The following is a 16,109-nucleotide window of genomic DNA, read 5'->3' on the forward strand; positions in this document are numbered from 1 at the left end:
CTTTTTTTATATATATTTATAACAATACTTGTAATAGAAAGCGTTTATTTCGAGTGCAGTTTGGTGATAGTTATATGTTTACATTATGTATGCGTTAACGCACGAAAGGTTTTGTTAATAATTCCTACTACCTATAATCGCTATAAACGATACCGATATCTTGTATGAGTCGATCCCATCGTTTACAAACATATGGAAATATTTATAAACGATTGCAAGAACGTATTTACGTTGCTGAGAACGTTGCGGAAACGAGAAGTACTACCTAGGCCAGATTGAAAATCGCTTTTTAAATTGTAACGGACACTAAACGTTTTATTCACACGATAATCGACAACCAACTAACTATTCTTCTATTTAATATTAATTAAATTAATTAAATCGGTAAATTTAGCTTTCATCAAAGTTCCACAAACTAAATTAAGAATTTTTCTTTAAATAGTTATAGACGCTTTGTCGAAAATAAATCCAAACGTTCTGGTGACCGATACCAGATGGCGTAATAAAATTCTGAACATAGAGAGGAATAGGTAGTAGATCATGAAACTGGAAAGTAGACTCTTACGTTCTCAGTAACCTAAATACGTTCTTGACGATTGCATGTAAATGTAAAAAATATTACCGGGTCAAAACACCCATTTATTTGTATATGTTTTTATATATATATATTATAATATGAACGATATTACGTGTGTATATCATCTCGGGATTATTACCAGTGATTAACTCCGACAGTGTCTTGTATTTTTGTATGTTTTCTTGTAGTTTTAATTTATGAGACTCGGAATCACGTGGTATGTGCAGCAGTGTGATAATTGCGGTAATATAACTGTCGTGGAAAACGTGGCAAAAATTGGATTAACGTCGACACACACAAGATATAATATTGGGCGGTAGAAAAGCAAACTTTAATGACGATCAGGCGAAAATCCTCTGGGTCTAGCGAAATAAATGGACCAGAGTAAAGAGAGTAAAGAAACGCTTTGGGAGTATTTCCTGAACAGAAACGTAAAAAGTACTTCGAGGAACGAAAGGGAAGGAGCGGGCTAGGACGCGAAAAAGAAAAAGGCTGACCAAGAGGAAGGGCAAATGACCGGTAGCTCAGAAGAGGTAATACGGCCAATATATGAGGTTGAAAATGAGGAAGAAAATGGGGAATACGACCCGACACATCTGGTCGATGCGTTTGGCTTGGAATTTGGGAGAACCGCCGCTGGGAACCACGATGGCTTCGGGCAGCCGGCCGATGGTCACCGTCGGTGGTCCTCCCGTTTGATCGATCTCGCGATGGGTCAGTTCCTGGTTCTCCCGGACAACTCCCTTCCAATGGCTTTCTTCCGGTTCGGTTCCTTCGGACGTATTCACAAATTTCTCCTATCGATCGCGAAGACCAGAAAAGGAATGGATCGTCATTACTCGAATACATTCCATCATTACAAATCAAATTAGGAGTCAAAGAGCCGATCTCCGAAGAATTCCCGGAATGAGCACTCACCGGCTTTTTGTCCGGATTGTTGGGAGCCACGTTCGAGATCCGATTGACGGCGTCCTTCCGGGGAATGAACTTGAAGCAGCCGCCCTGACCGGCGACGTGAGGTCGTTTCCTCCAGAGATAATTGACCAGCGTGAACTCCAGAAGGGCGGCGAAGACGAAGGTGGTGCAAGCTCCCATCCAAACGTCGATAGCTTTGACGTAGGAAACCGGTGGGAGGTTGCTCTGGATGCCGGAGCCCTTTCGGAGAAGGTTGGTGGAAAGAAGGTAGAGGTCAAAAAGGTCGACAGAAAGCGACGGCACAGCGAACAACGACCATAACTACGTTTGATTTCAATTACGAAAGCGAGAAGCGACTTAACAATGCAACGTACAAATCAAGATACATATCAATACGACACAATAACTACAAATGGTGATTTAAAAAAGGGCCATTGTCATGGTGGACACAAAATTATATCGCCTATACCTGAACTGTTATTGTGGCAGACGGATTAAGAACCAGGTGCTAACATCGAAAAAATACGGAAAAGGTTTTGAGCCATAAAAATGTAACAACGATCGAAGTAGGGATATTAGAAAATAAAAGTGTGGATAAAAACCTCTCGGATTAAACTATACCAGGAAACCAAATTCGCTTAAAAATGCACTAACAATAAGACAACATCGATTAAGTACCAAATAATATCAACGTGCCTAAGTACGGCATATCGGGGGAAAAGGACAGTTTCGAATAGAGACGCGGTGGCGAAGAGGCGGACCCACCTTCGAGGAAATGGTCAGAAGCGTCGTCACACCCAGAGTAATGCGAGCGGGGATGGACTCGACGTCCAGCCAGAATGAAACCCACGAGATGACCACGATCAAGATGGTCGGCAGATAGCTCTGGACCAAGTGAAAGCCCAATGATCGTCTCAGGTAAAATTCGGCTTTCAAGCACCCGTACTCGCCCATGTGGAACTTCTCTCGACAGAGAGCGGTGCTGACGTTCTCGATTTCGAATTGCGGTAGCTTCAGGTTCTCGTACAAAATGATGGGACTCCCCACCGACCATTGGAGGTGCAGCTCTTCCACCGTCTTGGAGACTGTCACGTTCGACGAAAATGGACGAACCACGTTCGTAATGACAGTCGAGAGGTGGAATAAGATCGAGAAAAGGAAAAATATAATAACGTTAGTACGTTACGACGTGTGTCGCGGCTTTCTTGTTTCGTATTGGACGAATAAACAACTGGACCCGCATCTAGATAGAGTGCTTAGTTCTTTTAAAGCAGCGCCGCCTGTAGCGCCACTTTGTCCGATATTGGAAAGATTTCCACAGAAATATCAAAGACGCTTAAGGCCCAAACACACATACGGTTCGCAAGCGATTTCGCCTGCGAATTTTCGCGCACGCGCCCATGCGCCATGACTTCCATTCTATTTAAGTCACGCGACGCGATGCGATTTGCCAGCGAAATTTCGCGCGCGAAGGCTATGTGTGCATCCGCCTTTACTTATCATCTAACACGCGTGCTTTGTATTTAGATAGATATGTTTCTCGATCAGTGGCGTAGCCAGAAATTCGTCAAGGGGGGGTCGAAGTACGTGAATGTTAAGAGGGGGTCGAGAAGGGGGTGGAAATTTAGTTCGGTCAAAGTTAGGCCCAAGGGGGGACTGAATACGTAACCCCCCTTGTCTACGCCACTGTTCGCGATTGTCTCGGTAGCTCTGGCAGACGATGCAGCTTGGATAATTTGGTTTTCTATTATGATTCGAGCCCATCATATTATTGGTCCACGAGCGTAATAAAATAAGCGAACGACGTTAGAACTAAAATCTTCGGCTCATCATACAACGTTTTAACTCGGGTGCTTTATATTTGGGTGGAAAGGCTTAGCGATTCTCTCGGTACGAGCGCTTCAGTAGTTTATTTGTCCAAGGTAACATATAGGCGTATAAGCGCAAGTCTATAATGATGTCCCGTAAGTGTGTAAGTTAGGCGAAATTTTTATTAACAACTGTGAATCGATGTTGAATTGACATCATACCTACTTTAGACCAATTATCTTCCTGCAACGTTAACACTTAAACCTCGTCCATTAAAATATATATTACCCAGTTCAAACCCCTATTAGAAACCACGATATAAATTTTAAAGCCATATTAAAGCTAGCGTTGCTACTCCTCTTCTATATTTTCTATGAGTATAAAAAAATTCGATTTGGGTACATTTGTTCGAATTTCATTCGTCCGAACGGTGGTACAAATGTCCGAATGATCATTTGTCCGAATGCCGGAAAACATGATCGTATGACCGAAAACGTATTTCATTTGCCCGAAAAATTTATCACAACTTTTGTTGGTGATTTAGTCGTTCAATTTATGTTAACTTTACTGGCGAATTTCATTTGTTCGAATAATCGTTTGTCCGTTTTTTCGAACATTAGGAATTTGTTGTTTTTTTTTAAATATTGTTAATATAAGAAAATAGTAACATTAACGTTAAACTAACCTAACCTAAAATATCCACAACATTCAACGCAATTACCACTTACTAACAAACAACGATATTTGCAATGTAGTTTTTTATTTTTAATTCTTGCACTAAAAAACATCCGGACCAAAAAAACAGCATTAAGAAATACTATTTTAGCGACAGAATTCGGACCAGTGATGCTACCGATTCGGACGAATGAAACAAACAAGATGTCCAATTCGAACAATTGAAACATTTGTTATTTCGGCGGTTCGGACGAATGAAATTCGAACGTTTGTTCCACGTTCGGACGATTGAAATTCGAACATTTGTTCCACCGTTCGGACGATTGAAATTCGAACAAATGTACCCACCCCAAAAATTCTAGAAATGCCTCACAGTAACAATATACAACGCTAAAGATGGGTAACTGACACACTTACGTAAAAGTGTATTTATAAACATATGGTACAACGTAAGATATGATATAAAGCGTCAAAATAAACAGTAAGAAAGAGTGACGACTCACAAGAGGCCAGCTCGATGGTGCAGATTTGAGTGTCCATGGGATAACGGTACAAGTCCATCATACAAGAAAAACGCAGCTTAAGTCTGTCCTCGTCGTCACGAAAAGAAACGGGATGAGGAGTAGAAAAATGAAGAAGAAAATATAGAAATAGTGGCTTGGCAATATAATAAAAAGTGACGGGTAAAGGCGGTCCAAAGGAAAATAAATAATTGCATCACGTAGTTCGGAGGTTAACGGCGAAACAGCGGCCGGACAAAGGTCAGCGAGGTGCGAAGGCCCGCGACGACGATGAAATCGGACAAGTAGAGAAAAGTACATCTTGTTAAGGGTCCGGGAAATCCGAAACCAACCTTTATAACAAGTCGAATAGAGTAACGTTCCCCAAAATAAGTGGAAAACCGAAATTGGAGGAATCCGCTTTTCCACCTTACGATGCGGGAACATAAAAATAAGAAAATAAGGCCCTGTCTCGCTCTGGCGATGTACGAAATGGAATCGTCTTTCATTCATTATATAACTGACAAGATTATTGCAAGCTCATTTCCACTTTCAATTTGCTTCTATACTAGTGGGGTGGCGGAGTGGTTAGCACTTTCGCCTCGCAGCAAGAGGAGCCGGGTTCAATACCAGTTTGTGACACTGGGAGAAAACTCGAAACCACTCCTTCTACGTTGAGTTTGCAAGTTATCTCACCACTGTTTTTAGGTGTTTTCCCCCGAGCTCTTCGGTTACCCCTTGCATAAAAACTTGATGCTGTCAACGGTAATAGTTAGTGCAGGGAGCTGTTGGCTGGTGTGGCATCAAGTGCTTGGTACCACCCTCCAACGCCTTGTTACCCGGCCCCCTGAATTAATGTTTTTAAAAGTCGCTTGATGACTTAGGTGGTGCTGATTATTGTTATTATTACCTTGTTTCACATACAATAAGTCGACCCGGAAATGGCAAACATTCTTATAATCCTTGTTCTATCGAAAAGGTTGCCATAGAAACAAAATCTCATCATCTACAGCCCGAACGAGTTAATCGCTTGATGACTTAGGCCTAAGGTTCTGCCTTGGGTATTATTCTAGTTGATTATTATTATAAAAAAAACTACTAGTTGAGGTACCGCCCGGTATAACCCGGGGAAATATAAATATTTGTATTATAACGTGTGGTATCTCTTCTTATGAAATTTTTAACAAATTTTACGATAATTATTTAATTATTTGGATTTTTTTATAAACTTAAATTGCAATTTAACATTTCCTGTACAAAAGAACCAAGGAATACCAAGGTAAAAGCGCCAGTGACGAAACTCCAACACATTTATCACGAAAATAGAACGCTATCATAACTGTCTCCACGCAGAGCAACGTACCAGCTGGTTAATGACAATTTTAACCAATTATACGTTGATTACATAATAATTTGCCTTTTATTATACGGTCTAGTGTCTATAGAAGAAGGCTTTTTAAAAAAATTCAATAATTTAAGCTTTTTTCTTGTGTATGCCTAAATAATTAAGAAACTCGGTCTTTGGGCTAAGATCAAAGTGTAGTATCTTTTTTATAGCGGATATACCTAATTATTAAATTAATTAATGTGGTCGACCTAAGTTGAAAACTGTAGATTCCTATAGCGGACAAACATACATATATATATACATATATATACATACACTCATCTTTATTTATCTTTATAAATTAGATAGCACTAATATATATTAAATACATTAGCTTCACCTGAAAAATGTAGTCCTGAAAAAGGTCGACTCCTCATTTTCCTTAATTTAAAATGGCTACCACGATAATAACTTTACAGTTTCAAAAATAGAAATACATTAAGAAAAGCTCTGTAACAAGTTTAAAACGGGAATTTCTGAACGTCGACGAACCACTGTGGAACCATAAAACCTTTCCGTTTATAAGGTATACACTACGGCGTATCTGATTATGAACTTTGAAGTTACATAAATGACTCTCCATCTCGAGTAATTTGCATAAACGTCTACAGCTGAAAAGGGCACGTCACGAACCATTGTTCGTAAGAGTTACTACCAAAAATATATTACTTTACTCAGTAACCCACTCACATAGAGTGGAAGGCTATCAGCGAAACTTGTTAACGCAACATTAACAAGGTGGCCTAAAGTTAATGTAAAATATCTGGATAAAAAAAGTAAGTTTATACTCTGAAAAATGTAAAAACAACACCATCGCTCTTCGGACTATATTTATTCACGAATCGAAAACAAGTTTGCACATTGGGATTAATGTTGGATGCCCATCCATAGGGCCTTCCACTCTAGTGGAATGGTTTACTCTATGGTTGCAGGTTAAGAAAGGCAAAATATCTGGTACTTTTAGCGTAAAGATATTAGCTCGAATTTCCGGTAAATTGGTGGCGGGAATTTCTAATTTGGCCTGTTTACGGTTGAATTTCTAAGTATACCCGCGCGTGCTATATAAATTTTGGAGAATACAGTCTATTGCGTTGTATTTTAAAGTGATAATTAATTAATTAACATAGTTATGATTAAAAACAGTTTAAATAACTTATTTTTGATATTACAAGTGAAGAAAACCTATAAAAGATCCGTTTAGCCAGTCCAGGGTAAGTATAGAACGGGTAATGCCGGGATTACCACGTTGATTGTATAGGACCATAACACTAAAAATACGCTATATTTCAGCTTTAAAATAATAATCTACATTGAATATTTATTGATTACTTTGAAATTTACGCAATATGCATTTCTAAAATGGATTAATATCACCCGCGTATCAACCTTTAGGCATTCAACAAAAAAAGGGGAAATTTGAAATTCCCGCTGGCGTGGCATGAAGGGCTGACCACCACCCTCCTACGCAATATAACCCGGCCACCAGAATTAAAGGCCATAAACGTCGCTAGCTGATTATAAGACGAAGTAAATTTTGTTCGTGGTGCGTTGTCTGCATCCAGTGGCGGCTTTTATGCATAGGCAGTCTTGGCAATGCCTAGGGGCCTCGCTAGGCCGATCAACATGTCAAGTTGAAATTAACATTTATAGATGGCTTAGTTTCCAGTATGATTTATAAAAATTTGATTGAACAGATTAAATGCGGATAAAATGCAAATTTATTTAATCCTTGCCAATTCATTGTATTAAATCCGGCACAAAACTTCATTAAATCTTATTGGATTAAAATATTTTGATTCTAAATTTCCTAAATCTCTCAGGATTAAAATATTTTGATTCTAAATTTCCTAAATCTCTCAGGATTAAAATATTTTGATTCTAAATTTCCTAAATCTCTCTGGATTAAAATATTTTGATTCTAAATTTCCTAAATCTCTCAGGATTAAAATATTTTGATTCTAAATTTCCTAAATCTCTCAGGATTAAAATATTTTGATTCTAAATTTCCTAAATCTCTCAGGATTAAAATATTTTGATTCTAAATTTCCTAAATCTCTCTGGATTAAAATATTTTGATTCTAAATTTCCTAAATCTGTCTGGATTAAAATATTTTGATTCTAAATTTCCTAAATCTCTCTGGATTAAAATATTTTGATTCTAAATTTCCTAAATCTCTCTGGATTAAAATATTTTGATTATAAATTTCCTAAATCTCTCTGGATTAAAATATTTTGATTCTAAATTTCCTAAATCTCTTAGGATTAAAATATTTTGATTCTAAATTTCCTAAATCTCTCTGGATTAAAATATTTTGATTCTAAATTTCCTAAATCTCTCTGGATTAAAATATTTTGATTCTAAATTTCCTAAATCTCTCAGGATTAAAATATTTTGATTCTAAATTTCCTAAATCTCTCTGGATTAAAATATTTTGATTATAAATTTCCTAAATCTCTCTGGATTAAAATATTTTGATTCTAAATTTCCTAAATCTCTCTGGATTAAAATATTTTGATTCTAAATTTCCTAAATCTCTCTGGATTAAAATATTTTGATTCTAAATTTCCTAAATATCTCTGGATTAAAACTATTTTTTTGGTCAAAGTTTGAACCACAAATATTTTCGATCCTTTCCAGATTTGATTGAATCCAAAATTAATTCTATGTCCAAAATCTTATGAAGTCAATGTAGTAAAGGACTATATTAAGAACTGTAACCATATGGCCTCCTGTTTTTTGAACTTTCCATATTTGCGTAGGACCTCGCAACCCCTAAGGCGGCTACTGTCTTCATACGCAGCTTGGCCTTAAATTACCACAAAAAGATTACTAAACTATCCATTTCTCACTATTTGATAGGCAAATATACTTGTCAAAGAACGTTAACAACAATGAGACAAACCTGAGCATGTAGAGGATTTTCCCTTCCGGTTTAACACGCACCAAAACATTGGGAACCGTGACGTATTGAAAATCGGCATCCTTCGCGTTGGGAAAAAACACTTCCGGTTTCCATATCTTCTGTACCAGTTTGGGGTCGTTGAGGTCGAGAGGTCGAGTGGAGTTGAGTCGTCGAAGCCGTTGATCGAGCCAACTTTGCCTCAAGTACAGGTCAACGGCGTAGTCCTGGAATAAAGCCAAACAAAGGAAACTGGGGTCAATAAAAGGTCAAATAAAACCTTCCCTAGTAGCGTAGTATGGTAGAATAATAATAATAAAAGCCAACACCCATGCTCGAAACGAAAAGGCTGAAGAATCTCACCATGGTAGCAGGGTTGATGGAGCCGAAACTTCGAATGTATATTTCGCACTCGACTTTAGTGGGAATTCCTGAGAGATCGCCGTCATAATGAAAAGTGAAGTGGTTTCCAACGAAAAAAAGTAAATACTCTTAAGTCAATATTTCATTTGGAGCCACCGCTTGCCTAAAACCTCTAATAAATTTAGGTCCGGGTTAGCCTTTTAAGACAAGTTAAGCGTTTCTCTTTAGAGAAAGTTTTCGTACATAGAGAGCCCCTATTAAGAACAAACGGTGCCGCTTTCGAACGCGAAACAGCGCTCAGCCATTACCCTGAAAAACCTGCCCCGAACAAAAAATAAATAAATAGGAAAAAATACTTTCGCGGTTTCGGCCTTTTTTTGCCTATTAAGGGAAAAGACGAACAACCTGCGGCCCGTTTTTCTAAATTGTAAATCGGTTTCCGTCTACGCCAGAGCAGGGCCCGACTAAAGGACAGGGAAAATGGGAGGACAAGGCCCTTGAATATATTAGGCCGCTAGAGAATAGATTTGTTGCCAGCCAACTGATGTAAACTATTACACGAACCAAAGGAAGAGAAAGAAACGATTCCTCCGCGAGAGGAGCGCCGATGAAGAAAATAGGTCCATTTCCTTGTTGCGTTTCAACGAGTTAGCCTAAGTGCTTTAGACTAAACTAACGTCGAAGGCAAAACGACGATGAAGGCTGTTCGCTTTCGACAAACCAAGGGTTAGCTAGGCATTATTTTTTTAACAATAAAGCAACTTTAAATGGTCTTCGGGATAAAAGGGGACTCGGGGGAACCTTTTGGCGCGCCATCTCTGGCACCCAATCGTACCAAAAATCCCATTTTAAGCCCTTTTTTATATCGAAACACGGACCAATTGAATCTCAAGCTGCGTTATTGCGAAATTTCCGGGCATTTCACCGTAGAGAATACGCCGCGGCGCCAAATGGGGCTTCTCTTTCGCGGCGCCAAGGCTTAACGAAGAATATAAAAGACTCGCCTAAGTGCGACTGCGGCAACTCTCGCCGGTCGTACGTTTTCAGCAGTTGATCCAGAGCGTCCAAATCGTCCATCGTGCCATTTCTGAAATTCCAAAAAGTGTCATTAGGTTACGAACACGTTTTAAAGTCTCTAAGCGCAAACCACGTATCCTTACTGGGTTCCTATTTTTTTAATACAAACGAATTTAAATATTGAAAGAAAGGGAAAATTTGATCTACTTTTAGGGTCACGGTTGGTTTTTTTTTATAGTGATGGGCACTTCAGCTCGGACACCGCTCATGGTATCTCGCGTGTTATCAGAATCGGTATGTCTAGACCACTTTTTCGCGATTGACATTATTAATCCCCCACCGCTCCGTGCAGGGGAAAATTCAATCAGGGATGCCATATTGGGCTGGAAATAGAGGATAGCGCCGCCGATCAAACGCCGCCGCCGCCGATTATTTAGATAACGCCGAAACGCCGCCGCTGATAAATTTAATTTCGGCGGCGCCGCCGCCGCCGCCGCCGAAACATTTTCATTTCGCCGCCGAATTAATTTCCATTATTAAAGTATAATAATTACGTTTTGAGATCTAAACTACATAGATTTTTCTTTTGGTAGTGCTACGATTCCTAGGCTGTTGGGTGCACCGTACTAGCGTTATAAAATGAAAAATAATTAATAATTTCCAAAAGATCTGGCACCACTGCACCGCGCGCACCAAGATTTTCTGCAGCAGATAGCTGGGATAGGAGAGAGAGAAACGAAAACGGCTTTGGAGTTGCGTCGCCTCGTATTTTGTATTAAGTACAGAAACGTATCAGCTGCATTGGCTGCACACAGCAATAACTATTCTATTACATTTTAAAAATTCCTTTGATACAAAGATAAAATGATTTGTGATAATAGAGTTAAAATAAAACCGGATTTGGGGGGATGAAATTTCTGCGGTAGAGGGCTGGCTGGTTGGTTGTCTGTACGATAATGGCGGCGCCCAGCAAAAGTGTCTAAAAAGAGTGTATAGATAATAATACTAGTAAAATGGTAGTAAATTAGTACAGTATTGTTATTACTAGCGTAAATGTTTTAGTTTAATAGTATCAAATGTGACATAGTTACTCATAAGTGTGCCTCTGTTTAACATATCTGTATTAAAAATTTAAATGAGACCTTGTTTCACAGCCACCAAAGACTATATAAAGCTACGAGTAACTTTATATAGTCTGTGACAGACACCAAAGAAAATACAGCACTAACATCGCGTAAAACTGGTTTTAACTTCCTTCCCCCTACGCGAGAACTAGTTTTGATGACGATAAAACCGTAATCGACTGGGAAGTGACGTCAATAACGTCATATCCTTGCAACAAGGTATCATTATGAAAAAATTCTTTCAGGCACACTTATGATTAAATAAGTTACATCTGATAGTATATAAACAAAGTTACCTCTTCTTTGTTTTGGAAACAAGTGGTACCTATTTTAATAAAATACATTCTATTAAACATGTATTTTTTAAATGTGTTTAACAATTTAAGTTCTAGCGGTCTATTAACAGGCTGGCGCTATTTCTGAGGGGGGGGGGGCGCCGCCGATTTTTTTCAACGCCGCCGATTATTTTCTGAAAATCGGCGCGCCACGCCGCCGCCGAACTAATTATCGTTCCCGCCGCCGCCGTTGAAAATTGGTTCGGCGCTATGCTCTAGCTGGAAAGCAGCCAATTGGGCTTCGTTTCCAGAATTCGTCAACACGAAATGGGTTTAATTTACATTTTACATTTTTTTAAATATAAAATTGGTACTACTGGGTTGGTATTATGTGTCTTAGTGTTCGGAATTGTTTATTCATTATCCACAAATTTTCCGCTTTATTTAAAAAACGTTGGTAAAAAGAATATCATTTTAACTTATTTAATTATGTTTTCTACGCAACCAAGCCTTTATTTGAATAAAAGTGGTATTTATTTAAATAATTGTTTGTTTTATTTAAATAATAGGCTTATTCACTTTCGATTATTTAAACATTTTACTATTTTTATTCAACCATAACCAATATATTGGTTATTTAAATAAACATTATTTAAATATAGCCGAGCTTATTTTATTCATGGATAAAAATTAATTGACTGCCGAGCACTAATGTGTCTTTAGCTTTAGAATAAAAAGCTTGTTTTTGGGAAAATCGATAGTTTTTGGGCGGATTTTCAGTTATATTTCGGCGGCTTTTCAGTTATATTTTGGCGGGTTTTCGTTTGATAATCTGGCATCCCTGGTCTTAACATAATCATTATCCTTAAGTATAAGTAAATACCTTCTGCTTTTGACTTTTTTTTTTAAATTCTAATCAATCGATTATTTTTATTTAAATCGGAACTTTTATTTTATTTACATTATTTTTAAGCGATTAAAAACTCTTTATCGGTCTATTCTATTGGTTATATTATATACAATTAAATGTAATTAAATTGAATTACAGTTTAATAATTTAGTTTTCTTAAATTTGCTTCGTATTGGAATTGTTAAAGGAAAAAATGTTACCGTTATTAAAAACCAATTTGAAATGCATTACAATATTTAATTAATTGATTGAAAACCATTCAATTTATTTAAATCATTATTTAATTCAAATTAATTGTAATCAGCCAACCTTATTTAGAATCGAAGGGATAAATATTTTACTTTACTATCCAAATTAAAGTTTATACGAACCCGAAACCAGAAAAAATAAAATTTAAAAAATAACGCAATTTTTAACTTATTTTAAATTCCGTAATTAATTACAGCATCTCATTAATTTAAATAAGAAATATTTCAAAAAATAATAAACTAAAAATAGAAGGGAAGCCTTTCAATTTAATTGGGAAAATATTTGGCTAAAGAATACGGGGTTTTATGAAAGCAATTTTCAAAAGAGCATATTTCCTTCGAAATAAATTAGAATGTACCCGATGGCGCGAGATTAAAAAAAATAATGACAAAACCCAAGAATAAAGAGAACGAACCAAACCGCCCAAGGTTACTTTTTAAAGTAAAATATCCCGCTTTTGATAAACTTCTGTAGAAAAATATTAACTTCGATGTAGTTTTTTTAATAATATTTTTTACGGGCACAGATAAGGGCTAGAGACATATTTTTCCTTTTTATTCCCAGCATTTAAAATTATTTTTCTATCATGATGCTATACTTTTATAACCACAATCAAAGAATGTGACCAATAGCTTATTTTATCTTTAACTTAAATCAAACTATAATTAAATAGAATACTATTTTATGACCAGTGCAAAAATAATATAAAAATGGTAGTAAATGTTTTACCCTGAAGATGGTGTCTACGTCTATCCCGCAATACACTAAAATATTGCGGTTGGAACACTTTTACAGGCGCAATAGACGAAAAATAGTCCAGATCAATGATTAATTTTCGAGGGATATTAAAAACATATTAATTTAAAGCCGTTACACGAAAAAAACAACGTTTTTGTTAAACGACTAACAAATGAAAGAAGCCATCAATTACGCCACCGAAATAAGCCAACGCCTTCGTTAATCACCTAATTATTTTTAATTAGAATATGTCGAGACTGTTTATTACTTTACACGACGAAAGAGGGCGTGCGTTACCGATCCTTTGTTATACTCTTAATTTATTCCCTCAGGAAGAGTGCGGGGAACTTTAAAAAAACTAAATTTTACGTTTTGAAAAAGTAAAGTAAAATAAAAATACAAGTAGTATCCGATTTTAAATATGGATTGTGGGGAATAAGACGAAACATCCCCCGGGGGTTGACACCCTCAAAACGCGTCACGGACATGTATCCGAGCATACAAAGTTCCTTTTTTTCGCCAAAAACAAAACATTTGAAACTTTATGTAGTCTGAAAATCCCCTTTAGGGACCGACTGGCACGAACAAAAGAAGATTTTTCTATTGTTTCGGTATTTTTTTTTACTTGTCCTTCGTGAGAATAAAAGTCAGGGGACAAACGTTAGCAGCGCCATCAATGAGAAAATTCAGGTGCTTTTATAGTTCCTATTATTTGCCTTGTAAAATCTTTACACAATAAATGCCGTGTAAATATCGAAGTTAACGAGTATTGCGATTGACGATTTAATCTGATAATTCAACAATGGCTCTTAAAGAATTTCTTTAGTAGGAAGAATAAAGTAAATTAAATTTACATACGAAGTTCCTCGACAGAGGGCGGTAGTTAGGTTTGCTTTCCCGTGATTCTTCCAACTTAAAATACTTTGACAATGGTTTATTTTTGCAATCTGTTGAGCTCTTTTATAAAGTCAGATTTTCTGTGATGTCATTATCCACATCAAGGCTTATCTAACAAACATCCCCTAAAAAACTATCTATTGAAATTCTAAACCGTCCTTTGGCGCTTTATACAGACTTTAACTCATTTCTATAGATTTTCTATAGAGTAACCTTTTAAAGGAAGTCATTCCATAGTTAATACCTAAGTTACTCTAAAAAACACAATTGATCCAAAGGTATTCTAAAAAAAATACCTTCTGAAAAATAACCCGTGTATTTCTTAGTTATTTTATAGATTATGTCTATAGAAACCACTTAAAATATCTTTAGAAAATTCTAAGTTTTTCTCAGAATACTAAAGTAAAATACTTTTTACAAAATCAATTAGTCTTAAAATTCTATCTCTTTAAATCTATTTAAATCTACTCTAACAAGGAGACTACCAGAGGTGGTTATCTCCGATTTTGTTGAAACTCGGGGATTAGGTAGACCTTATGATAGAATGAAAATTGACAAAGGGAAAAGTTGCAATGGGCTTTAGTTTTCCCATGGCAACCGAAAATGTTATTGATCTCTCAAAACAAAAAAATCTCCCATGCTTTTTTAAATGGAGAGGTCAATAACATTTTCGGTTGCCATGGGAAAACTAAAGCTCATTGCAACTTTTCCCTTTGCAAATTTTCATACTACCATAAGGTCTACCTAACCCCCGAGTTTCAACAAAATCGGTGAAAACCCCCTCGGGTAGTCTCCTTGTAAGTACACGTTGAAAGATTGTAGAAGTATGCGCAATCTCTTTTTAGAAACCATCCAAAGGATCAAGTTGCAAATAATATAAATGCAATTTTAAAAGTCGTTTTAATATTTTTTCTTTAACAGTCGCTAACAATGTCTTTAAAAGTCGCTAACAATGTCTTCAAGAGTCGTTAAGAATTTCTTTACATTTTAATAGAAATCTTCCGATCTGAATAAAATAATTAAATAGATCATTAGTGAGATTTCGTATTTACGAGTCATCATTAAAAAGGCGTATTATTTAACAACAGATGTTAATTTCGGAAAATGAAAGCCTTCGAATCATTAGGACTAACAAAGAAACCTAGTTTTCCGGAGTTAAACAACGCTCCAACGAATTCACTTTCATAAATTTATCTTTACGCTCACATAAAAATTAAAATAATTTTTTTGGAATAAAAATAATACTAATCATAATAAGAGTTAGATGGAGCGAGTTTTGACACATTTTATCTTTTGATACGAGCCTTTTTCTGGACACCAACGAGCGGATAAGAACAAACAGCGCGACAGTAGAATGGATACAGTCTTTTAATTTTGAAATTTAGATGAGATACGTTAAGCGAGGATATTCCGTAGTTGATGAATCGGGCAGGTTAGAGGCGAGAATGATACCAAAAAATATCTCTTGAAGTATCGTCGCTATTCCGAAACGTGTACCTACTCGAACCTTTCTTTTCCGAGAAGAGTATAAGGTATGGAGTTGTAAAAGGCGCGCTCAACTTTGTCTTTATCTTTGCGGTACAACGAACACTGAACCAAACTCTTCTGCCGGTAATGACTGCACCTTAAAAGGTCATTTGGCGTCAGCGCATTAGTTTACGAAAAATCGGAAATCTATAGAAAAACTTTAAGTCTAAAATCGAAAGAGGGTTAATTCCAAGCCTAAAAATAAAGATTTAAGTTTCGTTCGTACTTATATTAAAATCGAGAATT

The 16,109-nt window shown here is 36.7% G+C and overlaps 1 protein-coding gene across 1 annotated transcript in view; it reads right to left on the reverse strand.

The window, feature by feature from the left end:
• Nucleotides 1-493: 493 nt before the first annotated feature.
• The window catches only part of LOC149934913 (glycine receptor subunit alpha-3-like), a 69,524-nt gene continuing 53,908 nt past the window's right edge, over nt 494-16,109 (reverse strand). The window contains exons 2-8 of the mRNA XM_090180567.1: nt 10,131-10,213; nt 9,127-9,194; nt 8,767-8,990; nt 4,480-4,562; nt 2,258-2,577; nt 1,496-1,732; nt 494-1,374 (exon numbers count right to left, since the gene is read on the reverse strand). Of these exons, the coding sequence (XP_090036693.1) occupies nt 1,102-1,374; nt 1,496-1,732; nt 2,258-2,577; nt 4,480-4,562; nt 8,767-8,990; nt 9,127-9,194; nt 10,131-10,213 (1,288 nt within the window). The 3' untranslated portion in view covers nt 494-1,101. The remainder of the gene's footprint in view (nt 1,375-1,495; nt 1,733-2,257; nt 2,578-4,479; nt 4,563-8,766; nt 8,991-9,126; nt 9,195-10,130; nt 10,214-16,109) is intronic.

Source organism: Leiobunum rupestre, chromosome 7 (assembly GCF_980474605.1).
Source record: "Leiobunum rupestre chromosome 7, qqLeiRupe1.1.hap1, whole genome shotgun sequence".
Lineage (NCBI taxonomy): Eukaryota > Metazoa > Arthropoda > Arachnida > Opiliones > Sclerosomatidae > Leiobunum > Leiobunum rupestre.